Source organism: Oncorhynchus nerka, linkage group LG15, assembly GCF_034236695.1.
Source record: "Oncorhynchus nerka isolate Pitt River linkage group LG15, Oner_Uvic_2.0, whole genome shotgun sequence".
Taxonomy (NCBI): domain Eukaryota; kingdom Metazoa; phylum Chordata; class Actinopteri; order Salmoniformes; family Salmonidae; genus Oncorhynchus; species Oncorhynchus nerka.
The window spans coordinates 43,574,750-43,602,014 of record NC_088410.1 but is presented as its reverse complement, the minus strand read 5'-3'; the positions used below and the strand labels follow the sequence as shown (position 1 = coordinate 43,602,014).

At 43.3% G+C, this 27,265-nt stretch overlaps 1 protein-coding gene across 2 annotated transcripts; it reads left to right on the top strand.

Annotated features, from left to right (window-relative positions):
- On the top strand, positions 1 to 25,344 carry LOC115142754 (RNA polymerase II elongation factor ELL2-like). 2 transcript variants are annotated; one of them, XM_029682436.2, is made up of 12 exons: positions 1 to 189; positions 5,571 to 5,618; positions 6,615 to 6,736; positions 6,949 to 7,112; positions 10,020 to 10,279; positions 11,843 to 11,967; positions 12,106 to 12,178; positions 12,421 to 13,204; positions 19,660 to 19,726; positions 19,919 to 20,090; positions 20,690 to 20,734; positions 22,425 to 25,344. In XM_029682436.2, the coding sequence occupies exons 1-12, from the start codon at positions 16 to 18 to the stop codon at positions 22,539 to 22,541; spliced, it is 2,151 nt and encodes a 716-aa protein (XP_029538296.1). In that variant the 5' UTR covers positions 1 to 15; the 3' UTR covers positions 22,542 to 25,344. The 2 variants fall into 2 exon arrangements, with proteins under 2 accessions (XP_029538296.1, XP_029538295.1); XM_029682435.2 differs by having other exon boundaries at positions 12,418 to 13,204.
- The last annotated feature ends 1,921 nt before the right edge of the window (positions 25,345 to 27,265 follow it).

Below are 27,265 nucleotides of genomic sequence, written 5' to 3'. Positions count from 1 at the left end.
AGGTAGAGCTGCTATATGCTCGGACGTCAGAGGGACGATGGTGGAGGGCTGGTAAAGATGGCGGCGCTCTCCGAGGATGGGAGGTATGGACTGAATTGTGGCCGACGGAATGCCGATCGAGTCACCGTATTGCACGTAAAATTGACAGAGACAGCTTTCAGAGCAATAGAGAGCCACCAAACCTGTAAGGTAAGTTGAATGAATGTTTTATAGCTTACGTTATACGAGGCTATCAAAACTGGTGAACAAACTGCCACGCACAGCCAGTTTGAGCTAACGTTAGCTGTCTAGAGCTACATTATCCCCGGCCAAGTCAGTTTTATTCTACTTCAAGTACTTTGGTGAAATAGATGAATATTTGGATGGCAGTTTCGCGTGACATCTTTCGCTAACGATCATTTACCGTATGTTGAGGAGGATTGGCACTGCAGTCAGTATTTGGGCGTTTGGATATGTGTTAAAGAGTTTAACATTACAAGTTTAGCTAGCTAACGTTAGTTATCTGGGGGCTATGAGTGACAAACGTCCTACCTATAAAGAAGTTGGCAGACGTAAACTGAATTTCTGACAATAGTCAAACGTTAGACAGCCAATCTAGTTGAGAAAAAAATATTATCGGATAACGTTAAACGTTACCTAGCAAAATGGCTAGCTACTAAAAAAGTAGCTGAAGTGACATTACTCAAATTACAAAATAAATTGGCTAATGTTGAAAGTAGTCAGATAGTTGTCAACCGTTTGTGTTTATTTAGCCACTATCACCGACTGTTACCATACCATTATAGGGAGTTCAAATCATTTCTCAATATTTAAAAAAATATACCTTACATTTTCACGCCACTATGGTCGATATTTTCTTACGTGTATTTTACCACTTACATTTATCTCCCCCCAAAAAATCACCTTTTATTCACAAATTATCAAATTCACTCCATTGGCATTGTCACTTCCTTTAATCCGCATCAAAATGTTGGTTTTATACCCCCCCAAAATTGGAATGGCAGTAGGCTACACCATATGACATAACTTTACTGTTTTGGCCATAGACCTATCCAGTTGCTCTTGCATTCCACACTGAAAGTTCGTCCATTTTTTTACGGCGCGTTATGTTCATGACTAAACTCTCGATTTAAATGTGAATGTTATTTTCTCTAGCTATCTTCCCAGGCGAGTAACTTTACGACAAATGTTGCTAATCTTTGTAAGTACACAGTCATGTAGCCTAGGATATGTTGTCGGTTGACTGCGATTTGTTATGAAAACGTTACAGCTAGGCCCATTTTTAATATTGATCGGATTATTTGCTGTTTTCCTCAAAATACTATTCACTCGATGACGATTTCTGGTGTTTTCTCGCATTTTACTTGTAATCTGGTGTTCTCCCTTAAAGCTACAGTACTGTACTTTACACAACTTTCAAAATCCCAACATCGCTGAGCCTCTAAATGGGGTCCCGGCTAGAAGGGATCCAGCTTTTGTCAAATTAGCGTCAAATGTTATTTTTCTGTGCATTTTAGCTAACCTTAACCCTTTTCTAACCTTAACCTCATTCGCCTAACCCTTTGCGATAATTATCCTAACATGCTGCGTAAATTCTCATAACCTGCTACGAAAAGTAAAATCTACGTTAATTTGACAGAAGCTAGATCCCATCTAGCCATGACACTAGCAGTCACTGACTCTTTCCTTTTTAGTTTTACCAGCATAGTGGTTGGTGCGCACACTAAACGATGTGGCATACATAGTACGTGGGTCACACACACTAAGATTCTTAGCGTGAAGACCACGTTGTCTCGTGAAAACAAGTATGTGATTTAGATAGAACAAGCTGTGGCTCAAAGCAGACATTTTCAGTCAGGCATTCACACTTGCCATACAGAGTTTAAATATTTAGCCAATAGCCTACATTTTTCATTGAATCCCATTGCTTGTGAACTTCAGAGCTTTAACGATTTGGCTTTGGTTTTGTCGAAAACCAGATTCCAGATACATTCAGGGTGATGCGATACCATAGAATTAGGAATAAATAGTAATTTAATAGAATTTCTATGTGTGATACAACATCTCACTGGCTTCCTTTCTGGCAAGCTCTCATTGGCAATTGCTGATCACCCTTCTCAAAATATGTCGTTGCATATCTCACTGCAACAGAATTGCAGATTTAGTGCTGATAAAAAATTGCTGTAGCAGAGGCCTATTATGTCTGGGCCCTTACAGATGCTGTTAGGGAACCAACCTGTAGGGACTAGAGGTCGACCGATTAATTAGGGCCGATTTCAAGTTTTCTTAACAATCGGAAATCTGTATTTTTGGACACATTTTTTATATATATATATATATATATATATATATACACCTTTATTTAACTATGCAAGTCAGTTAAGAACACATTCTTATTTTCAATGACGGCCTAGGAACGGTGGGTAAACTGCCTTGTTCAGGGGCAGAACGACTGTTTTTTTTTTTACCTTGTCAGCTCGGGGATTAGTTTTTGCAACCTTCCGGTTACTAGGCCAATGCTCTAACCACCTGCCTTACATTGCACTCCACAAGGAGCCTGCGTGGCAGGCTGACGACCTGTTACGTGAGGGCAGCAAGAAGCCAAGGTAAGTTGCTAGCTAGCATTAAACTTATAAAAAACAATCAATCTTCACATAATCACTAGTTAACTACACATGGTTGATATCACTAGTTTATCTAGCGTGTCCTGCGTTGCATATAATTGATGCGGTGCCTGTTAATTTCTCATCGAATCACAGCCTACTTCGCCAAACGGGTGATGATTTAGCACTGTCGTTGCACCAAACCTAACCATAAACATCAATGCCTTTCTTTAAAATCAATACACGAGTATATATTTTTAAACCTGCATATTTAGTTAATATTGCCTGCTAACATGAATTTCTTATAATTATGGAAATTATGTCACTTCTCTTGCGTTCCGTGCAAGCAGTATATGCAGCAGTTTGGGCCGCCTGGCTCGTTGCGAACTGTGTGAAGTCCATTTATTCCTAACAAAGACCGTAATTAATTTTCCAGAATTGTACATAATTATGACATAACATTGAAGGTTGTACAATGTAACAGCCATATTTAGACTTGGCGCCACCCGTTAGATAAAATACGGAACGGTTCTGTATTTCACTGAAAGAATAAACGTTTTGTTTTCGAAATGATAGTTTCCGGATTCGACCATATTAATGACCAAAGGCTCATATTTCTGTGTTGTGTTATAATTAAGTTTATGATTTGATATTTGATAGAGCAGTCTGACTGAACGATGGTAGGCAGCAGCAGGCTCGTACGCATTCATTCAAACAGCACTTTCCTGTGTTTTGCCAGCAGGTCTTTAGCAATGCTTCAAGCGTTGAGCTGTTTATGACTTCAAGCCTATCAACTCCCAAGAATAGGCTGGTGTAACCGATGTGAAATGGCTAGCTAGTATCGGTGTTAAAAAATCATAATCGGTAAACCTCTAGTAGGGACCAAATAAACTAACATGTTAATCCGATGGCCGTACAACCTGTATTATCTGGATGCACTTCAGAGATGCAGTAAACGGCCTCACACGGGCCTCAGGTGCCTGTGATCAACTGAGGCCAGGAGCCCTGGGAAGTTCAATGGACTGTCAACAACAGTTACATAATTCCAGCAACAAGCTAGTCGGACTTGGTGTAGCATATGTTCAGGGCCTAGTTAATAAAATAAAAAAATCCAGATCAAAATGATTTCATTTGAAATTGAGAAACAGGCGCAGTTACAAGCCTGCTAGAGATAGCGGCAGGCAGATAAAAAAAAATGTCCACAGTCGTAGTATAGATAAAGCCTGAGCTGGAATGGGAAGCTAGCTTTAGAAAACGCTGAGTAGATCTAGCTTGTTTCGTAGTTAGTATAGCCCTCTGGAGTAGGCTAATTAAAGTCTGGGGTTGAAAGGGTGTCAGGCGGTGCTATGGGAAGGAAGGTGCCTTGGTGAATAGGCGCTTAGGACAAGCCAATCAAAGTTAGAAAATTAACAGGATCGCGTCACTGTATCTGACAGAACACACAAATACGTGATAGGCCTAGCAGACATCACACAAGTGTTTTGTATTCTATTGCCTGTTTTTATATCTAAATGGTTTCTGACTAGACCTACTTGCTGCAAAGTATATTGCCGTAGGGAGATAATGAAACCTCTATACTAAAATCTATTCCAAGTCCTAGTAGTTAGCCTAGGCCTATATTCTGATGACCCAACAACCTTATTGGAAGTATAACAGTAGGCCTTGTATGCTGCAATGACCAGCCTACCATCTCTTGCTGACTGAGCAGCCAAAACTGCCTGCTTTTTGTTTCTTTCTCTCTCTCTGATTTGTGTGGGGGCTGAACTATATCTACTGGAGTGGGAAAGCTGCCTAGCCCTGGCACTGTGTGGTGGCATGAAATGTGATCAGGAGTGTGTATGTGTGGACTGGATGGTCTGGGAGTGTGTGTTGGGGGATGGGTGAAATGCTGTGGCTGGTTCTACAAACTTCTGTAGAGGAAACTGTGCCGAATTCAGCATTCAGACCAAATGCAAGAGAACACTGTTTACTTTACAGAACTTTACTCATCATGGGCTAATGGACTGTAGCTAGTTAGTTTGGTGTGTGTGAAATGAACTGCACTTTTTTTTAGTGTAAACTATCACTTACCTATTGTTTGAGGACATATCAAAATAAAATGGTGATACATGTTTGTTAGGAAACGGCTGAATGATGGGAGTATGGCAACGAGTTTTCTTAGAAACCCAGAAATAAAACCTTGTTTATTTGAGACTAGGCTTTAGCCTACTCTAAAGATATTTATGCTGAAGAGCCACAAATATACGCTAACTCATGAATTTTGTGTGGCTTAGGCTGTGTGTTATTGGGATTTTGTTGTTTAGAATTGATGTTGTGAGCTCAGAAAATGGTTTGTGGCCTGTAAGCCCTGCCCAGGAAACAAACTTTGGGAAATGTTCGTATGGTCTATCCCTGTGCAAGTTTACTTACCCTAATCATTTTCGGTGTACACTGTTAAGGGAAAGTTGCTGGAGGGAAGTTCCTGAAGTTTCAAAACAGCCAGTGAAGAACCTATTCTGCAGTGCCGATGTTTCCTCATGGTGCCACCATTATATGCAACCTGCTGATGTAATTGGAATACATGTGATTTACTATCATAATCTGACATAAATTCCATTTGCTAAATTCTGAGGAAAAGCTGATATTCCTGACCACTTTGTTTGAGATGCCTATGATTTAGGCGAGTGGAGTTGCTAATTCCTGCTCTTAATTCCTACTTTTACTCGTCACAAATGTATGAAACTATAAACATGCTAGCTATAGCACATCAGTAGGATAGTAGTAACAGAATACCCTAATTTTGTCACCAGTAGTAACAGAATAGCCTAATTTTGTCACTAAATTAGAAAACGCTTTGGGTGTTTTTCTCAACCACAGCTCAGTGATACTCCAATTGTAACAGAGATTTTCCATCATAATCAGTCAAATGTCAATCTCGCAGTCAACACTTGCGTTGAAGATGTCCAATCCCTGTCCTCTCTTTTTCAGAATGTACCGTCCTCGCGGCCAACAATACAATTCAAGGGACTCCAAGGGGTAAGTATGTTCACACGTAAAATCTTCATTTTGACTACAGTACTACGGACCAACCCTGTGGCTGGTAGACTGAGTTTTGTAGATCAACCATGAAAGGTTGAATAAGTTAACATTTGAGTGCTGAAAATGATGACCAATGTTGTTGAAGACCCAATGATTGTCTTGGTTTCAGTGAAATGTGAATTTGTTCAGCTACGAGGTGTGGTGGCTTGTTGCCTGACACTTCATACCCCTCTGAAAGCATCCGGTTAACCCCTGACTACCCTGGCTGTGCACTATAAAGAGTTTAACTCTCCAATGTCCCAAGATCTATAAATACTGCTCTAACAGTCTGCAACTGGGCCCAGAGCACAGGGACCAGACTAAGGTTACAAAATTTCCATAAATTCCCTGGTTTTCCCAATATCTAATTTTTGTGGATTCCCAGCATCAGGGGGGAGAAAGCAGTAAATCTGGAAACCTCCAACCAGGATTTTAGAAAAACCAGGGAATTTATTGAAATTTCCCAGAATGTAGCAACCCTAGTCTGGTACCTGTGCTTTGGGCCCAGCTGCAGACTGTCAACACACACACTACCAGCAACTTAGACCTCAAAGATCTGCCTGTCATGCAAACTCGCATTCATTAATCTGAGATCCCATAGCTCAGATCAGTCTATATTGACAGAGGCAATACACACACATCACTGTAAAGGGATAATGTTACAAGACCATGAGAAATGAGGCCCACTTGAAGTGTTTTTACAGATGGTTCGCTATTTGCCATGACTGACTCTCACATTCAAATATGAGCGAAATCTCTTCCCAGCCCGACGCTATAGCAGTAGAGCAAAATTAATCCCAATTTCACACCCCATTCAGAATGATTGAGTACCTCCATTCAATTCCTCACTAATGCATACATCTTGAGGGCAAAGAGAGGCCTTCCTGGTTTTCTGTGGTAAAACATTTTTACAATTAATTTTCTTTAATTTTCCTTTTTATGTGAACCTCACAGCGCATTAAGATCCCAAGGACTGACTCTCTGGATGGCTCTCAGAACTTTGACTTCTATCTGTCCAATGTGGGCAAGGACAACCCTCAGGGAAGCTTTGAGTGCATCCAACAATATGTGTCCAGGTAAGCACCCTCTGGAACTAAACTGAGCATGCGCCAGTGCTCGCTACTGAAGACCCAACATAAACTTGTTCGTTAACTGGAATGCATGTCACTCTGGTGTCAGAATTTGACCATGTCATTGAGCCTTGTTAATGAGGAATTGGTTTAATTGAATTGGGTCCAAGGTGAGAAACCCTGTGCTGTATGACTGAAATTCCCCCCATCCTTTCCAGCTCAGGGACCCCCCACCTGGTGTCCTTGGGGACGGTTCAGGACAAAGTCACGGTGTGTGCCACCAACGACTCCTACCAGGTGACCCGGGAGCGCATGGCGCAGGCCGAGGAGGACAGTCGCAAACGGGGGACCAAGGTCCTTAAGCCTGTGGGCCAGTTCAGAGGCAAGTTCCATGCACTAATCTACCCCCAACAGTAGTATTCTCACAGGCCGGGTCCCACTACTCCAAAATGGCTTTGTTTTCCTAACCTCTCTTTTTGAACCACTGATTCTCTTAAGAACTAGCTTGGTCAAAAGCAATGGAACTTAAAGCCCACTTTTCCATCGTTTGTACCTGACTAAGCCCTTTGGGTTCAGTCTATTAGTGGTTACAAAAGGCGAGGGAAGGAGGCTATTTATGAATATTGAGACGGTCTGCCAACACAGCCAAATCTGGGTTAAAGTTGCACTCTAAGTAGTGCTTATTTAACAACCCTGGCCTACAGCCCCACTCTCCCAACACACACACACACACACACCTGTAAACCAATTGTCTTGCCTTTTCTAATACGCTGCAACTAGATTGAGGTTGGGCAAGTGGAAAAGTAAAAGCTAATCTAATTTGGCCCCTCACTCTGTCACAATCTCCCGTCCTGTCTGGCCGGTGGAGATATGATGGAGATTGAGAGTGTGCAATGTAACAATCTGATTTAACTGGTCATGCCAAATCTGCCTCTGCTGACCTGGGACTCAGTTCTCCCACAGCAGAGAACCATATACTGGGCTTCACTGGCAAATCATTTCTTATCTAGCCCCGAACTGCTACAGAGGTTTTGGTGTCGCAGAAATGGCCCTTTTTGTTACCAGTTATAGAACTCTAAAATATGTTCCCCATAGATGTCTTTATATGTGATATATTCTAGTATAAATCTGTCTTGTTCTCACATGGGTGGGGCTCTAAATCCGTGATGACCGAATCACGGAATCCAGAAATGACAGAATTCAACTCATATATAGCTTCTAAATATATTAAACTTATTCAAATTTGTATTAATTTGCCCAAGATTATAAGACATGAACAAAATGCATAAGTGATTTGTATTTTCCTTCATCTTTCTCAAGAGGAAACCGTGTGGACATTCCCCTCTGTGTGTGTGAGCATTTGTATAACACTTTGTGTCGCTGTTAGCGATTATGCTAATGACAACCGTTTCCCAGTAGCTGGAAATGCTTTCTCAAAAACCTCAATTAAACGTTGCCTACAAAGTAGTCGCTCTACCAGGCAGAATGATATCATGATTATTTGCATCAATCCAGTGGTGATTTGTTTAGCAAACTGCAATCACGTGTGTGCTACAGAAACACCTCTAACCAAGCAAGTCTCTTGCTGGTGCACACTTGAATAAAAGGATATCTACGCCCCCAAAATAATTATGTTGGACTTAAAACACCTAAATCTATAATAAAAACAAGGGCGGCAGGTAGCCTAGTGGTTAGAGCGTTGGGCCAGTAACCGTAAGGTTGCTCGATCAAATCCCTGAGCGGACAATGTAAAAAAATCAGTCGTTCTGCCCCAAGGCCGTCATTGTAAATAAGAATTTGTTCTTATCTGACTTAAATTAAACTAATTGTGATTTTTTTTTTTGAGAGCAAAAACATGAACAAATCTGAAACCTGTAAAAACAAAATGGAGGAATCAATTTAATTTTGGGGAAAAAACTGAGTAGGGCAAAGCATTTAACAGATTTTATAGGGCCCTAGTGGAGGGGAGGGGGGGGGGGGTGGGGTCAGGGCTTACCAGTAGAAATAAACTAACAGTTATCCACATATAAATTGGTATTGTCTGTCTAACAAAATTCAACAGTAAGCACATTCTTATCTTTGGTGGGAGGTTTATTCTAATGCCTCTTAACGTCAATCTTGAACTATAGTTGACTGCAGGAATCCCTGAAATCTGCTTTACTCGTCGTGGCTCTGAACTTGAAGTCCCACCCACTCAGAAACTTAGTCAGTTAAACCCTCTTTCCCTTGGGAATTCATTTGCATACAATGGCTCAGATGGAAACTGAGAGAGGAGCAGAGGAAAGGGGTGGAGTTTGGGCATGTAACAGCTGGCTCAATAGAAGCACCCTATTAACATTAGCAAAAATGAGCCCTAACCTGCATTTTATCTTGTTTGTTTAGGGTATGTCAGTTAGGTATATTGGTCTGGGACCCTATACAGTGTTTGTCATAAATAAGAGCCTATTTACTTGATGTCATTCAGAGTTTAGTACACTAAACTAAACACATGCATATCATGGCAGAAACCATGTAATTCTGTTAGGAAACCAACAGACTTGCTGTGTTGTCTTGCAGTCCTTTATCTCTCACTGTATAGACTCACTAGGCTGGTCAAATGCTTGCAGACACAACTCATACCTGCCTCAGTCTCACCAGGCTGAGACAGCAAAAATGTGTGTGGTTTGTGTGCTTAGAGATCTCTCGCATGTCTATCAGCATTTGCCCAGACGAAGGGACTAGGGGGCAGACGAGGGTACAAGTTTCTCTCTAACCTTAATCTCTTAAAGAGCTTTAGGTTTTCATGATCACTGAGAACAGTATGAAGAGATGTCAAGGCATCCTGACTAAGCAGAAGACTAATGAGCTGGGGGCCAGATTCTATGTAGGCTCTTAATGACATTTACATTGGGAACTCAGTCTCTTCAAATCAGGCTTGTATGATTCAACTCGTACTAGTAGTGCACGGTTAGTTCAAATTCAATCCACATACATTTCCGAACACAAAATGGTTGCCTAATGACTTTGACCCTCTAGGGTTCCAAGTGTCTGCTGGCTTTTGTCCTTATCTTTCAGTCAGTATCCAATAACCCTATAACATTGTTGTCATGTTGATAAAAAATGTCATTGTGGGATTGACAGCAAGTGACTTAGCTGCAAGTTAGCGAGTTAGTCATTTATGCTGTAAACTCAATTCTGAGGTATTAGCAAGAAAACATTTTAATTGGTCCATTTTAAGCATAAGAGCAACCAAAAACAGATCAAATAAATACATTTCTCGTCTATGCCTTCCTCACCCCTCTAACATCAGGTAAGAAAGTCCAGATCCGCAAGCCAGCGCCGTCAGGCTCCGAACCAGTTGCGGAGCGCAAACGCTCCACCCCCATCAACCCAGCCAACACCATCCGCAAGTGCCTTGCCAACAACCCGGTGTCCCAGCGGCCCTACCGCGACCGCCTCGTCCACCTGCTGGCTCTGCGCTCTTACAAGAAGCTGGAGCTACTGGCCAGGTTGCAACGGGACGGGGTCAGCCAGAAGGACCGCAGCTCTCTGGGGAGCACCCTGCAACAAGTAAGGCTAGTGCCCTGCAACAAGTAACCAAGAGGGTGCAGGATAGTGTTTCATAGGTAGTTTTTGATGAAACCGGGGGGAGAAGGGGCCAACAAATCTAGAGCCTTCCCCGAAACTGGTAGGGGAACACATTAGCGCTGATAATCTTTTTTATAATCACGTTTAAAAAATAATAATAATAATTACATGCAATATGTGGGTTGAACACACAGAATAAAATAATAAAAGTCCCATAAATGGTAGCGACTGCCCATTACATTATCACTTAAATAAGTTGTTGTAATTATTACATACATTATTATTTGATTACTATTTCATTCCAAGTCATTTCTATAGAGCTGCTGCCTACGCTGTCCGGCAAAATCATTATTTGAGAAGTTCTTCAACGTAAATAAGGGATGCTTTTATGACTGCTGAATATCAGCTATCAATCACTTGCAGTAGATCATGTATTTTCAGGTAGAGATACCTTGCGAAGCAACTGCTCTCGAGTTAATATTGATCACACGTTCTTCTTTAACTTGTAGATGTAAAAGAAACACAAACTGGGAAAGTACGAGCACAATGGATTATGGTCATTGTAGTTAGTTTAGCACAGAAAACATGGTGATTATGTTCACTATTGGCCTTTTGGAAACTACAACTCCCTACTACATCGCACCGCTCGGGCTTGATCTTATTTCTAGAGAAACTGCGCAATGTGCACATTGAGCTCACAGAAAAAAACCTAACAATGACATTCTAATCGTTGAACCGATGTCGGTCAATTAGTTTTAAAAACCGATGTCTGTTAATCGCTCAGCACTAGAACACATAGATAAGATGGTTAGAGCTTGAATAAATAATACGTGGATATATAAAGTGATTCCTAAATATGCACTTAAGTTCATAGATATTTTAAAGTATGAGTAACTGGTAGCACTGTGTATGAGAAGACACATGTCCCGGTTTGCCCCTAGGAATCTTCACCCTTCTGAAGCATTAGACCACAGAATGCAAATCACAGAGGACCTGTTCCCTGGAGTACAAAGACCTTCATTCACCACTACTGAACATAGCACACAGCAAGAATGAAGCAGCTATACATTAAAGCCATTAGTCGTACACACACAGACAATGTGTGTGTGTACACACACACACAGACCGCATGAACCACATATTTTATAGATAACATACTCAAACTGGTTTATTTGCCTAAAGCAAATGAGTTGTCTGACTACAATGCTGACAACCCCCATGCTTGGGCTACATAAAACACAACACACAGACTCGCTTAGGAATTTGCATAAAGTTGTGATGGAGAATGCAGAGACACTGAGTTTGGGGATGAAATGCTAATTAAATGCACTGACTTCATACCCAGGTTGACGCAAGTAGGGCAGGGACCAACAAAAGTCTTTAACCCTTAGGATTTGTTTGACTCAAGTAAAGAGGCAAAAATATTACCAGCGGTTGTATTTGTTGCTTTTAATGATCCCAAATTATTGGGCAGCACTTTTTTGAAAAGGAACGACTACAAAATTAGACGCTGCTGATCTTGTTCGCGTGTCTGTTTGTCCGCAGGTGGCCAACCTGAACCCCAAAGATAACTCTTACTCTCTGAAGGACTTTGTGTACCGCGATGTGCAGAGGGACTGGCCGGGCTACTCCGAGGATGACCGCGTTCAGGTCAACGGGATCTTGGTTCGGTAGGTCACAACGCATTTGTCTGAATGTTTTTGCGACGTTGCACCCCCCTGAACAGGCCCCTCCATTTTATTGCGAACGGGACTCCGTGTAGCGGCGGCTTATGGTCAGTTGACCCTCTCGTCTCCTCTTTCTCTCAGGAAACTGGGCCTTCCCACTGAGACACTTTCCTCCAGCAGTCCTCTTAAAGACGGCCTCCCGGCTTCCCCACAGGTAACCCCTCAACAGTACACCCTGCTGGACACAAACACTTTCAGTTTTACTCGCACAAACCAATGCAGAGCGAACAGACAAGCCGAGCCAAACTAAATGACCAGTTCTCTCCTGTAAAGACACATTTTTATCTTAAACCTATGCAATGAATTGTTTGCTAAGATAAAAGAAAACATTGGTCCTTTATCACTCATTCACCGTAGAAATCCTTGTTTGATGGTTTGGTTATGGTCTTTTAGCAGAAGTGCCAGCCCGAGTTGCCGGTTCACTTCACCGACCCCCTGATGCCGAAGAAGCCCCGCATCTCCCATGTCACCAGCCAAGGGCCCCCTGCCGCCCCAACCCCCATCCCCACCTCGTCCTCTAGAGAGCGCCGCGCCCCCCCGAAGGAGGACGACAGCCACCACAGCGCTGCTGCCACCACCAACACAAAGCGCTCGTCTCTCCCAGCCAGTACCACCACCACTGCTGGCCCGCCCCTCAACCACCACCACCTTCCCCCTCCTTCCCAGCTCCAGGTTTCTCAACGCCCTCCCCCGTCGCATCAGTCTGGCCCGGGCTCCAACTCCAACTCGCCCAGCACGCCCGAGGGCCGTGGCACCCAGGACCTGCCCCTGGACCAGAGCTCCACCTGCCTGGAACCCCCCTCACCGATAACCACCTCCAGCCCCCCGAGCAGGACCACTGACCGTTATGGCCCCTGCATGCCGCCACCAGCCAGCTCCAGTCCCCAAAGCCACCCAGCCCTCACCATCTCTTCATCCTCCTCATCCTCTACCATTATCCCCCCTCCCTCGCCAAGCAGTAGCAAGAAGTCCAAGAAAAAGTCAAAGAAGCACAAAGAGAAGGACCGCGAGAAGGAGAGGCACAAGGATGTGCGAAGCAGTAAAGGCGATGGCCCTGGTGTCAGCCCCCGAGGGGTGCCGGTTGTGGACGCTCAGAGGCCCAGGAAGAGACACCGCGACAAGGCGGAGGAGAGACAAACGCCAGTCATCCCCGCCAAGAGCCCAGTCTGCCTGGACGAAGGTAGTCTGCCTTAATGTCTTGGTTTGGTTTCATGGTTAAAAGGGAAAAGTGTGCTTGCTTATTAGCGTGCATGGCCCAATTCCCAAAGGTTTCATTTTCAAGTGACGTAGTGGTTGCTTTCAAACCTCGGGAGGGGGGAAAAAAATAACACTGCAATAAGTGTGTGTATGCTTTGAACATGATGGCATGCTTGCATTGCCTTGTGTGAGTTGGAGCATGTATGTATGTTTTATTTATTTCACCTTTATTTAACCAGGTAGGCTAGTTGAGTACAAGTTCTCAGTTGCAACTGCGACCTGGCCAAGATAAAGCACAGCAGTTCGACACATACAACAACAGTTACACATGGAATAAGCAAACATACAGTAGAAAAGTATATACAGTATGTGCAAATGATGTAGGATAAGGGAGGTAAGGCAATAGATAAGGGAGGTAAGGCAATAAATGGCCATGGTGGCAAAGTAATTACAATATAGCAATTAAACACGAATGGTAGATGTGCAGAAGATGAATGTGCAAGTTGAGATACTGAGGTGCAAAGGAGCAAAATAAATAAATACAGTATGGGCATGAGGTAGTTGGACGGGCTATGTACAGGTGCAATGATCTGTGAGCTGCTCTGACTGGTGCTTAAAGCTAGTGAGGGAGATACGAGTCTCCAGCCTCAGTGTTTTTTTTCAGTTCGTTCCAGTCATTGGCGGCAGAGAACTGGAAGGAGAGTCGGCCAAAGGAAGACTTTGCTTTGGGGGTGACCAGTGAGATATACCTGCTGGAGCGCATGTTACGGGTGGGTGCTGCTATGGTGACCAGTGAACTGAGATAAGGCGGGGCATTACTTAGCAGAGACTTGTAGATGACCTGGAGCCAGTGGGTTTGGCGACGAGTATGAAGCGAGGGCCAGCTAACGAGAGTGTACAGGTCGCAGTGGTGGGTAGTATATGGGGCTTCAATGACAAAACGGCTGGCACTGTGATAGACTGCATCCAATTTGTTGAGTAGAGTGTTGGAGGCTATTTTGTAAATGACATCGACGAGGATCAGTAGGATGGTCAGTTTTACGAGGGTGAAGGATGCTTTGTTGCAAAATAGGAAGCCGATTCTAGATTTATTTTTGGATTGGAGATGCTTAATGTGAGTCTGGAAGGAGAGTTTACAGTCTAACCAGACACCCAGGTATTTGTAGTTGTCCACATATTCTAAGTCGGAACCGTCCAGAGCAGTGATGCTGGACAGGCGGAAGGGTGCGGGCAGTGATTGCTTGAAGAGCATGCATTTCGTTTTACTTGCATTTAAGAGCAGTTGGAGGCCAAGGAAGGAGAGATGTATGGCATTGAAGCTCATTTGGAGGTTAATTAAGGCTGAGATCCCGCTAATGGGATCGATATGACAACAGCCAGTGAAAGTGCAGGGCGCTAAATTCAAAACCGAAATCTCATAATTAAAATTCTTCAAACATACAAGTATTTTACACCATTTTAAAGATGCACTTCTTGTTAATCCCACCATTGTGTCCGATCGCAAGTAGGCTTGACGGCAAAAGCACCACAAACGATTGTTAGGCGAGTGCCTATTCACATAAAAACACAGCCATTTTTCCAGCCAAAAGCAGAAATAGAGAAATTAATCACTAACCTTTGATCTTCATCAGATGACACTCATTGGACTTCATGTTACACAATACATGAATGTTTTGTTTGATAAAGTTAATATTTATATCCAAAAATCTGTGTATATATTGGCGCGTTATGTTCAGTAGTTCCAAAAACATCCAGTGAGCCACATCAATTTACCGAAATACTCATCATAAATGTTGATGAAAATACAAGCCGTATACATGGAACTTTAGATAAACTTCTCCTTAATGCAACCGATGTCAGATTTAAACAAAACTTTGCCGAAAAAGCAAACCATGCAATAATCTGAGTACAGCGCTCAGAGACCAAAACAAGCCAAACAGATATCCGCCATGTTGTGTAGTCAACAGAAGTCAGAAATACCATTATAAATATTCACTTACCTTTGATCTTCATCAGAATGAACTCCCAGGAATCCGTTCCACAATAAATGTTTTGTTCGATAAAGTTTACCATTTATGTCCAAATACCTCCTTTTTGTTAGCTCGTACAGCACAGTAATCCAAATTCATGACGCATGAGCAGACAGTCAAAAAGTTCCGTTAGTCTGTAGAAACATGTCAAACGATGTATAGAATCAATCTTTAGGATGTTTTTAACATAACTCTTCAATAATGTTCCAACCGGAGAATTCCTTTGTCTGTAGAAATGCAATGGAACAGAGCTCGCTCTCACGTGAACGAGGGTCACTAGCTTGTGGCTCTCTGGCAGACCCTGACTCATTCCCCCCTCCTTCACAGTAGAAGCATCAAACAAGGTTCTGGAGACTGTTGACATCTAGTGGAAGCCTTATGAAGTGGGATATTGGTCATATTGCACTTCCTATCTTCAATAGGAAATTAGTTGAAAAACTACAAACCTCATATTTCCCACTTCCTGGTTGGATTTTTTTCTCAGGTTTTTGCCTGCCATATGAGTTCTGTTATACTCAGACATCATTCAAACAGTTTTAGAAACTTCAGTGTTTTCTATCCAAATATACTAATAATATGCATATATTAGCAACTGGGACTAAGTAGCATGCAGTTTACTCTGGGCACCTCTGGGAACCTTATTCATCCAAGCTACTCAATACTGCCCCCAGCCATAAGAAGTTAACACAGTGTCCAAAGAAGGGCCAGAGGTATTCAGAATGGTGTAATCTGCATAGAGGTGGATCAGAGAATCACCAGCAGCAAGAGCGACATCATTGATGTATACAGAGAAAAGAGTCGAAGAATTGAACCCTGTGGCACCCCCATAGAGATTGCCAGAGGTCCGGACAACAGGCCCTCCGATTTGACACACTGAACTCAATCAGAGAAGTAGTTGGTGAACCAGGCGAGGCAGTCATTTGAGAAACCATGGTTGTTGAGTCTGCCGATAAGAATGTGGTGATTGACAGAGTCGAAAGCCTTGGCCAGGTTGTGAATACAGCTGCACAGTAATGTCTCTTATCGATGGCGGTTATGATATCGTTTAGGACCTTGAGCGTGGCTGAGGTGCACCCATGACCAGCTCTGAAACCAGATTGCGTAGCGGAGAAGGTACGATGGGATTCGAAATGGTCGGTAATCTGTTTAACTTTGCTTTCGAAGACCTTAGAAAGGCAGGGTAGGATATAGGTCTGTAGCCGTTTGGGTCTAGAGTGTCTCCCTCTTTGAAGAGGGGGATGACCGCGGCAGCTTTCCAATCTTTGGGAATCTCAGATGATACGAAAGAGGTTGAACAGGGGTTGCAACAATTTCGGCAGATCATTTTAGAAAAAGAGGGTCCAGATTGTCTAGCCTGGCTGATTTTGTAGGGGTCCAGATTTTGCATCTCTTTCAGAACATCAGCTATGTGGATTTGGGTCAAGGAGAAATGGGGAGGCTTGGGCGAGTTGCTGTGGGGGGTGGAGGGCTGTTGATCGGGGTAGCCAGGTGGAAAGCTGTAGAAAAATGCTTATTGAAATTCTCAATCATAGTGGATTTGTCGGTAGACAGTGTTTCCTATCCTCAGTGCAGTGGGCAGCTGGGATGAGGTGCTCTTATTCTCCATGGACTTTAGTGTCCCAGAACCTTTTTGAGTTTGTGCTACAGGATGCAAATTTCTGCTTGAAAAAGCTAGCCTTAGCTTTCCTAACTGCCTGTGTATATTGGATCGTAACTTCCCTGAAAAGTTGCATATCACAGGGGCTATTCGATGCTAATGCAGTACGCCAATGGATATTTTTGTGCTGGTCAAGGGCAGTCGGGTCTGGAGATAACCAAGGGATATCTGTTCCTGGTTCTACAATTTTTGAACGGGGCATGCTTATTTAAGACATTGAGGAAGGCACTTTTTAAAGAATAACAAGGTATCCTCTACTGCCAGGATGAGGTCAATATCCTTCCAGGATTCCTGGGCCAGGTTGGTTAGACAGTGTTTTAGGCAGCGTTTGACAGTGATTGAGGGGTGGTCATTTGACTGCAGACCCATTACGGATGCAGGCAGTGATCGCTGAGATCTTGGTTGAAAAAGGCAGAGGTGTATTTGGAGGGCAAGTTGGTTAGGATGATATCTATGAGGGTGCCCATGTTTACGGAATTGATCATTTGTGTGAGATTGGGGGCATCAAGCTTAGATTGTAGGATGTCCGGGGTGTTAAGCATGTCCCAGTTTACGTCACCTAGCAGCACGAGCTCTGAAGATGGATGGGGGGGGCAATCAATTCACATATGGTGTCCAGGGCAGAGGGTGGTCTATAGCAAGCGGCAACGGTGAGGGACTTGTTTCTGGAAAGGTAGATTTTTTTTATAAGCTCAAATTGTTTGGGTACATAGCCATAGTTCTGTCTTACTATCCAGTTATCTCTGCAGTAGATTGCAACACCGCCCCCTTTGGCAGTTCTATCTTGTCGGAAAATGTCAGTTAGGGATGGAAATGTCAGGGTTTTTGGTGTTCTTCCTAAGCTCAGACATGGCCAGGACATCCGGGTTGACAGAGTGTGCTAAAGCAGTGAATAAAACAAACTTAGGGAGGAGGCTTCTAATGTTAACATGCATAAAACCAAGGCTTTTATGGTTACAGAAGTCAACAATTGGGAGCACTTGGGGAGTAGGAGTGGAGCTAGGCACTGCAGGGCCTGTATTAACCTCTACATCACCAGAGGAGGAGTAGGATAAGGGTACGGCTAAAGGCTATCAGAACTGGTAGTACGTTCGGAACAGAGTTAAAGGAGCAGGTTTCTGGGCGCGATAGAATAGATTCAAGGCATAATGTACAGACGAAGGTATGGTAGGATGTGAGTACATTGGAGGTAAACCTAGGCGTTATGTAATGAGGAGAGAGAGATTGTCTCTAGAGACGTTTAAACCAGGTGATGTCACCGCATATGTGGGAGGTGGAACTAAGTGGTTGGTTAAGGCATATTGAGCCGGGCTAGAGGCTCTACAGTGAAATAAGACGATCACTAACCAGGACAGTAATGGACAAGGCATATTGATATTAGAGAGAGGCATGCGTAGCTGGGTGATCATAGGGGTCCAGCGAGTGGTTGGGCTGGCCGGAGACACGGCGATTCAGACAGCTAGCAGGCCGGGACTAGCAATCTAGCAGAAGGGCCTTAGAGGGATGTCTCGACGGAGGAAAGTCTGTTTTAGCTTCCGCGTGCAGTGACGTCGATGGATTAGTAGTGTTCCGAGTAGCAGAGGGGTCCAAGTCCAATTGGCAAAATAGGTATAGTGGCCCAAGAAATTGGCCGATGGCTCTATTCAGCTAACAGTCCAATATGCTCGAGACAGCAGGCGGGCTGTGGCTAGCAGATGGGCATTCAGTTGACGTTGCGTTGTTGGGGCCAGTTGAATACCCCCTCAAGCTGATTGCGTCGTAGTCTAGTCGTGAAGGATTGTCGGGGTTCCATGCCCCGTACCGGCAGTAGAAGGGGTCCGGGTATTGTAGCCCAGGAGGGCCTATAGGATGGGCTAGCTTCAGGCTAATTGGTGCTTGATTTCGGATAGATGATTAGCCAGGAGTAGTCACTCGGATAGCAGCTAGCTATCTGCGATGATCAGGGTGAAAAGGTCCAGAGCTTGCGGTAGGAATCTGGGGATATGGAGAGAAAATAGGTCTGGTATGCTCTGGTTTGAGTCGCGTTGTTCAAACTGGTGAGAGCTTTTCGAGCTAAAGGTTAGCTGATGACCGCTAGCAGTGGTTTAGACATGGATAGTGTGTGTGCTATTCAATATTAGGAAAATGTTCTTAATGTTTTGTACATTTGTTTGTGTGTATATGTGAATTAACGTAGTCAAAAGTTTTGTATTTCGTCCCATATTCCTAGCACGCAATGATTACATCAAGCTTGTGACTCTACAGACTTGTTGGATGTATTTGCAGTTTGTTTTGGTTGTTTCAGATTATGTTGTGCCCAATATGAAAATGGTAAATAATGTATTGTCATTTTGTCACTTTAATTGTAAATTAATAGAATGTTTCTAAACACTTCTACGTTAATGTGGATGTAACCATGATTACTGATAATCCTGAATGAATTGTGAATGAGTGAGAAAGTTGGAGGCACAAAGATCATACCCACAAGACATTAACTTTACCAATAACGGGGGAGGTTAGCATTTATTCGGGGTCTGATATTTAGTAGGTAGTACTTATTATATTTAGTGTCTGATATTAAGGTGGTCAAAGAATGACCTGCCCTGAACAGCAGACTCAGAAATCAGTCCATTTGACTCTTTGTTCTGCCTCTAACAACTGTTTCAATACCAGTACTTTTGAATGGCTCATAAGTTTAAGGCTACCACTAGTGAAGAGAGCTGTTTGGCTGTCAGTTCGTTATGGAGTATAATTGTCTTTGCTGTTCCCCAGACACTAAAGAGAGGCCAGTCCACTCGTCAGACCTATCCTCCACCACTGTGATGCCAGATTACATAAGGTCAGTACTACCCCCTTTTTACTTAATACTCTTTATTCCTATGTGGGACATAAGGCTTCCACAGAAGAGCACCACTGCTACCAATCATCAGCCTTTCGGGGGATGGTATCTCCTTTTTTTACCCCTCTCAATTACACATGAAGGACCCTGTGTGTCTCCTTGTCGCTGACCTGTGCTGCTGTCCCCCTACAGTAAGTACACGGCAGTGGTGTCTATGGACCAGAGGCAGACCTACAAGGACGAATTCAACGCCGAGTATGAGGAGTACCGCGTCCTGCATACCCGTGTGGAGAACATCACCCGCCGCTTCCACCATCTAGACACCGAGTCCAGGAGGCTGCCTCCCGGCACCAAAGAGTACCAGGTCAGATTATAACAAGCTACACCACAATACAAGGAGAAAATATTACAAACTTCACCACCAGATCAAATTATAATAAACTACACCAAAGAGTACCAGGCCAGATTCTACCAAACTTCACCACCGAGTAATGCTGCATTCATGTGCTCGTCGGAAATGCAAAACGTCCCAATAAGAAGTCCGACATGATTGTGTTCCAAGTGCTTTTGAAGTCAGAAGACAATTGTTCTACCAATTTGATTTTAGCTAGCTAGATAAGATGGCTAACATTGCTAATAATTAAGTTAGCTAGCTTGCATTGACAATATGGTCAAACTAGCTACATCTTTTTGTTGAAAAGGTGGAAGGTCAGTGGTGAAACATCGCAACTCTGGTAGCAATATTTTCTTTTGAGTTTCCCACTAGTAATTGCTACTTGGAGGGTCGTTAAAGTGAAACGTCAGTCGGAATTGCCGGTAACTCTGACAGCACCATTAGTACCAGGTCTAAATATAACAAACTACACGAGTACCAGGTCAGATTTTTTGTTTTGTTTTTAATGTATGGGAAAACGTCAACACATTTTGCTCATGTAACTGTAAGCATTGTTTGTACTTTTTCAGGAAGTACATGAAGAAGTGTTGCAGGAGTACAATAAAATGAGACAAGTAAGTAAAACAAATGCAGTATACACTGAAAAATATATAAATGCAACATGCAACAATTTCTAAGATTTTACTGATTGAAAGCTAATAAGGAAATTTGGAATAAATTCATTAGGACCTGGTCTGTGGACTTCACATGACTGGGAATACAGAAATGCATCTGATCACAGATGCCTTTTAAAAATATAGATGTGATTTCAATGGATGTGCGAAGTTGCTGGATGTTGACAGGAACTGGAACACGCTGTCGTACACGTCAATCCAGAGCGTCCCAAACATGCCCAATGGGTGACATGTCTGGTGAGTATACAAGCCATGGAAGAACTGGGACATTTTCAGCTTTGTGTACAGATCCTTGCGTCTTGGGGCCGTGCATTATCATGCTGAAACATCAGGTGATGGCGGTGGATAAATGGCACGACAATGAGCCTCAGGATCTTGTCACGGTATCTCTGCATTCAAATTGCCATTGATAAAATGCAATTGTGTTCGTTGTCCGTATCTTATGCCTGCTCATACATAACCTCACCGCCACCATGGGGCACTCTGTTCACGACGTTGACATCAGCGAACTGCTCGCCCACACCGCCATCTGCCCGGTACGGTTGAAACCGGGATTCATCTGTGAAGAGCACACTTCTCCAGTGTGCCAGTTGCCATCAAAAGTGAGTATTTGCCCACTGAAGTCTGTTACTATGTTGAACTGCAGTCATGTCAAGACCCTGTTGAGAACGACAAGTACACTGATGAGCTCCCTGAGAACGTTTCTGACAGTTTGTGCAGAAATTCTTTGGTTGTGCAAACCCCCAGTTTCATCAGCTGTCCAAGTGGCTGGTCTCAGACGATCCCGCAGGTGAAGATGCTGGATGTGGAGGTCCTGGACTTGCGTGGGTACATGTGGTCTGCGGTTGTGAGGCCGGTTGGATATACTACCAAATTCTCTAAAATGGAGGCGGCTTATGGTAGAGAAATGAACATTCAATTATCTGGCAACAGCTCCCTCAACTTGAGACATCTGTGGTGTTCTGACAACTGCACATTTTTTGTGGCCTTTTTATTGCTCCCAGCACAAGGTGCACATGTGTAATGATCATGGTGTTTAATCAGCTTCTTGATATGCCACACCTGTCAGATTATCTTGGCAAAGGAGACATGCTCACCAAAAGGGATGTGAAATAAATTTGCATATGGAACATTTCATGAGCTGAAATAAAAGATCACAAACATGGGACCAACACTTTTTACATGACACTAATCGCTAGCTATATAGCACCAGTGCTCCACGAGTCATAACCAGTTGTGGAAGGAAGACTTGAAACTTGTTTACAGCCAAAGGGTTGGCTAGCTATCTGGCTTACTCGCTGTGCATTAGTTAGTTTATGTGACCAGTGCTAATTGCTAGCAAACTACTAATGACTCTAGCTTGTTAGTGTCACAAAAATGGGTGAACCAAGGGTTAATATTAGTGGGAACTTTTTAACATTACCTAGGTTGATTTGCTTGGCTGAGTCAGCGCAGGGCGGCCGCCAACAAAAGCAAGCATTCTGTACACTTCAAGGCACTGCGTTATCAACCAAACACAGCGTTGGAACTTTGAACAGTCAAATAAAAGTAAATAAACACAAACCTTTTAAATGGCTTTCTCATGTAACATATTATGGAGTCTCTAATTTCTTTGTCTGTCACCCTGCAGCACAGCCCCAACTACCAGGTGGAGAAGCAGCGCTGCGAGTACCTGCACAACAAGCTGGCCCACATCAAGCGCCTCATCGCTGACTTTGACCAGCGCAGGGCCCAGTCCTGGCGCTAGAGCACCAGCTTCAAGACCACAGTGTTGAGGTGGTTTAAGGGGTGGGCAGAGCAAGGGGAGTCCAACTGGCTTTTTTATTTATTCAGACCCTCTGCCACCGCTTCCTTCCTTTACCCTTTCTTTCTACCTTTTGATTCCACAGGCTGCAGGAGGCTACAGTACACCATCTTAAAATTCTTATTCACTGCCCCCCCTCCCCCTACCTTTTCTCGTATTGGTTTCTCCTGGACCACCTCTCTATTACTACAACACTGGTCTAGAGGAAGGGATCTACATGTGAGGGGGTGGTAGGGCAAAAATACTTAACGCTTCTTACCTTTTGAAGGACTTATCCCTAAAAATGAACAACAAAAATTAAACTTATTTTTGAAAGCAGAGAAAATATTATACTTACACTTGTATTTAAGTAAATAAAGAGGGAGATCTATTTATTTTGGACTGTTATGGAGGAGCGGTCCACAGATGATTTATTGTTTAAAAAGTTTATATTTTCCAAAAGCAATGCAAAAAAACATGGGCCTTATGTGTTTGACTTTATGAAGCCATTTTGCACGTGAGAGGAGATCCCATGCTGCATCCCAGTGGTCCAAAGTGGCTCATTTTCATTGTAAAGTAGGGGGCTCAAGGAAAGGAATCCACTTGAGCAATTGAGATGTAACACCAATGTGTGTGTGCATGGGTTATAAATGGCTTATAATGGGGGTGGGATGGGTAAATGAGGAGTATCCGTCCCCTGACAGCAGGGGCGTGCTACCCTGAGCACCACCAGTGTTTCTGCCCTCAGTGCAAAAGGGTGCCTTAACGTGTTTAGTTTACACTGCAATGTCGAGTCGCTGAGACTTCTAGGGTCCCCAAGGCAACACGGGGGAACTACAACCACCTGGCTACAGGTCACACAGACCAGTGTGTGTGTGTTTCGGGGGGGGGACAGTAAAGAATATGTCTGAGGTTAGGTGGTACCTTTTTGAGAGGTGAGGGAGTATCAAGAGGGGCTACAAAGGTCAGGGTGGTTTGTGTGTGCGTGAGTGTGACCTGTGTATGGGTGGGCGCCAATGTAAAACGGGGGGGGTGGGGAATTAACGGGTTGGGGCGAAAACGCAAGTGGGGAAAGAAAAAAGTAAAAAAAAGCTGCTTTAGTCTTTGTTTGAAGAGCCAGAGCCCTCAGGATCAACCTGGCTAAAGTTACATGTTCTTAATTGGGAGGCTGTTCTAGAGTAGCAAATCTCTAGGACTACAGCGTTGCCTCGCCAGCTTATTTAAAGGAAAACAGGCTGTGTTCTGTTTGACGAGAAAAAGAAGAAAAAAAAGAATGCATCCACCTGAAGACAAATCTGTATTACGATGAAAAATGTATTATTTTCTTCTCGATTCCAGTTTTGGCAGTGCAGCAGAACTATGGAAGAACGACGATTTAGCGTTTCTGTTTTAGGTTTTTGAATTAAACTCATGCTGATTTAGTTTGATGGATGGGTTATGAAAATCAACTTTTGAGTCTTTATTTCATGATCTCGTTAATTAACATGCTCCTTTGAGCTCAAGGGAAACATTATGTTTACAAACCTGTGTTAGAATGTTTGCCCAAAAATGTACTGTTCTGGTATTCCAGTGGGGCATCTACCTACCAGTTGTCACACTGATACCAGAGACAGGATATGAAATGTATTCCCTGGAAAATTGCTTTTTTTGGGGGATGGAGATATTCTAATACTTCTTCATTTGAACTTTTTTTCTGTTTCTGGGGGGTGGGGGGTATAAAAAAATTATAATTATATATAATTGTAAGAAACTGAAGATGCAAACTTGCTGCAGTATGGTGTAATGTAAGTCTGTGATAGAGCTCATATCAACTGTCGTGAAATGATTGGGGCTTCCTTTGAATGGGCCAGTCTCTGCAGCAGACCGACTCTTTCCAGAGGTAGTGTCACTTTTTAAAACAGGAGCTTGGCTCTCTCCAGTCACAAAAGCCAACTATATTTCAGTGTTGCTGTATTTCAATTTAATAGTCAAACTCTATATAAGGACCATGAGTTCAACATGCTTAAGAGGGATTTGTAGATGTGAAAAATACTTATTTGCAGATCCTGAATAATTGTGACACTCGTGAGTCCCAAGAGGAGTACTGAAGTACAGGGTCCATTCCCAGGATAGTGGGTACATGGTCGGAGCCTCACTCAAATAACTTGTGTGATGGGCTGCTTTTATTTTATTTTTTCCCCTTTTCCCAGAACTATTGCATTCGTTTCCCAGAATTTGTGAGTCACCCAAGGTTGACCCAATAGCCAAAATGTACGCTAGGCTGCACACAACTCCCAAGGTCTAGTCCATCTCACTGCCCCCCCTCCTTCCTCCTTTTTAAAGACAGCTCTGTAACATAGCTGCATTGCTGCTAAGCCCCACTCCCTTCCAGCCCCTCTGAAGCAGTAAGCCACTCTGCTAATCGCTAATCGTTCTCATACTGCGGCTCAGGGAGAGGCTGTCCTCGCCGCGACCCCGCAGGTTAATGCCTAGCTAAAGGAGCGTCAGCCAGGAGATGGGTCAGAGGACATTTAGCGGGGTCTTAACATGGCAGGCCGCTAAGTGACTCATCAGCACTGCGGGAAGCAAGGAAGGAGGGCTGAGAGCGCAAGAGTAGAGGAGTTGTTTTTGTTATGTTGGGGGAGGAGGGGTCAAGTGTTAATGCGAAAGGGCAAACAAGTGTTAAACACCATTTCAAAACTGTATGAATTGTGAAGGACTGGTAAACCTGCCCACCTGACAATGCATTAAATCAGTACAATAAAAGCCAACTTGGTTCTACATTGAACGTTGTGGAGTGTTTCTTTATTTACATTTCTTTTTGCATGCCATCCATTTCTTTCCCATGTGAAATGACTACTGTCCTCCAACAGGTCCCATGTTATGGTCAATAAGTTGTGTATTGACATGGATACATATTAGTGTCATGTACCCCCAGCACAATGTAAAGTGCCATATAAATGCAACCCATTGTTAAGAAGGTGGGTTGGATGCTTTAATGTTGATAGATTATTGCGGCTAACAAGACTTCACATGTCTCACCATGATTGGTGTGAAAATCAAGCTGTTGAATGATTCTTCCGTCAGTATGGCCTCTGAGCCGATAGGAACTTAGACAGTTGCAAACTGGGAAGATGCTCCATCTTTGTAAAGGTATCCAGATCCGGGACTAGTGCGCACATGGAAAAGTCATTTGTTTGAACAGTCGCAAACAAGTTGGATTGTACCGGGAAGCTCTTGGCAATGTTGTGGTCTGGGGGGGGGGGGGGGGAGAGAGACTAGCAGAGCTGGTCTAAGTTTGAATGGACAAATGCACATTTCCTTCCAAGTGTCAGTGACTACAATAATATTTCAACACCTGCATGTGCCTGCAATTTTATACATTCCAGGGCAGACGGTACTTTTTCCATTTTATAATTAAATGTTAACTATTGTAAGAAGTGGTTTGGTGAACCATGTGACGAGTAATCTTGCCTGAAAACAAGCTGTCTCCTTGAGCAAATGCCTACAGGCTTTAGCCAGTCACATTGGTGCAGTGACTTGGATTCAGTCAGTTGATTCAGAGAGCAAGTGGTTGAAGAAGGGTGAAGTGAAGCAAAGGTAGTTTGGTTCGCCACACTCTGGACACGTAACCTTGCCTGAGGACTTCGGTTCGCTTCCCCCAAACAAAGTCTTGTGCAAACCCCAATCGCTTGCACTGGCAGCAGCCCTGCTCTTAACACCTGAATCAACTAATCACGGTCCTGATGATCGCTCAATGTTAACTCATGTTGCTGCTTTGCAAGGAAAATGAAGGATATATCTTAATTTGGCCGCTCAAAGTAGTATTTGGTTTGAATCCAAGATTACGGCATTCAGTCCTCCATGACCTGAGATGCCCCATATTTGTCAGGATGTCATCAATGCAACAGTATCTGAGATCTCTGCAAATGTGATTAGGGAATACCGCATTGAAAGACCATCTGGGGAAGAACAAGTGTTGTCGTCCTGTTATCCGATAGGGTCTGGCATCCGTGTGGCTCCATAATCGATGGCAGCTACTCCTCTGCAGAGGAATTTTCCTTCTTGGGTTTGGTTTTCTTTTGGATGACCTGATTTGTGTCCATGACCCAAGCCGTGTTCTTTTGAGATTAAATATTTTATGAAAAATGGGTGTAGAACCGCTTTAGTATTGCAGATTGTAGCTTCCATCAATGTAATTATCTGCATCATTTCCAATCCCCCATATTTTGTGTGTGTCTGTGTGTATATCAAATCAAATGTATTTATATAGTCCTTCGTACATCAGCTGATATCTCAAAGTGCTGTACAGAAACCCAGCCTAAAACCCCAAACAGCAAGTAATGCAGGTGTAGAAGCACGGTGGCTAGGAAAAACTCCCTAGAAAGGCCAAAACCAAGGAAGAAACCTAGAGCGGAACCAGGCTATGAGGGGTGGCCAGTCCTCTTCTGGCTGTGCCGGGTGGAGATTATAACAGAACATGGCCAAGATGTTCAAATGTTCATAAATTACCAGCATGGTCAAATAATAATAATGGTTATTATGGTCAAATAATAACTGTGTATATACAGTACCAGTTAAAAGTTTGGACACACCTATTCATTTCAGTGTTTTCTTTGTTTACCATGTTCTACATTGTAGACATCAAACTATGAAATAACACATGGAATCATGTAGTAACCAAAAAAGTGATAAAATATATTTTAGAT

Coding starts and splice junctions, on each gene's coding strand:
- LOC115142754 (XM_029682435.2), top strand. CDS start 16: ATGCTCGGACGTCAGAGGGACGATGGTGGAGGGCTGGTAAAGATGGCG. Junction 11,968..12,105: donor GTCAACGGGATCTTGGTTCG/GTAGGTCACAAC, acceptor TCTTTCTCTCAG/GAAACTGGGCCTTCCCACTG. Junction 12,179..12,417: donor GCCTCCCGGCTTCCCCACAG/GTAACCCCTCAA, acceptor ATGGTCTTTTAG/CAGAAGTGCCAGCCCGAGTT.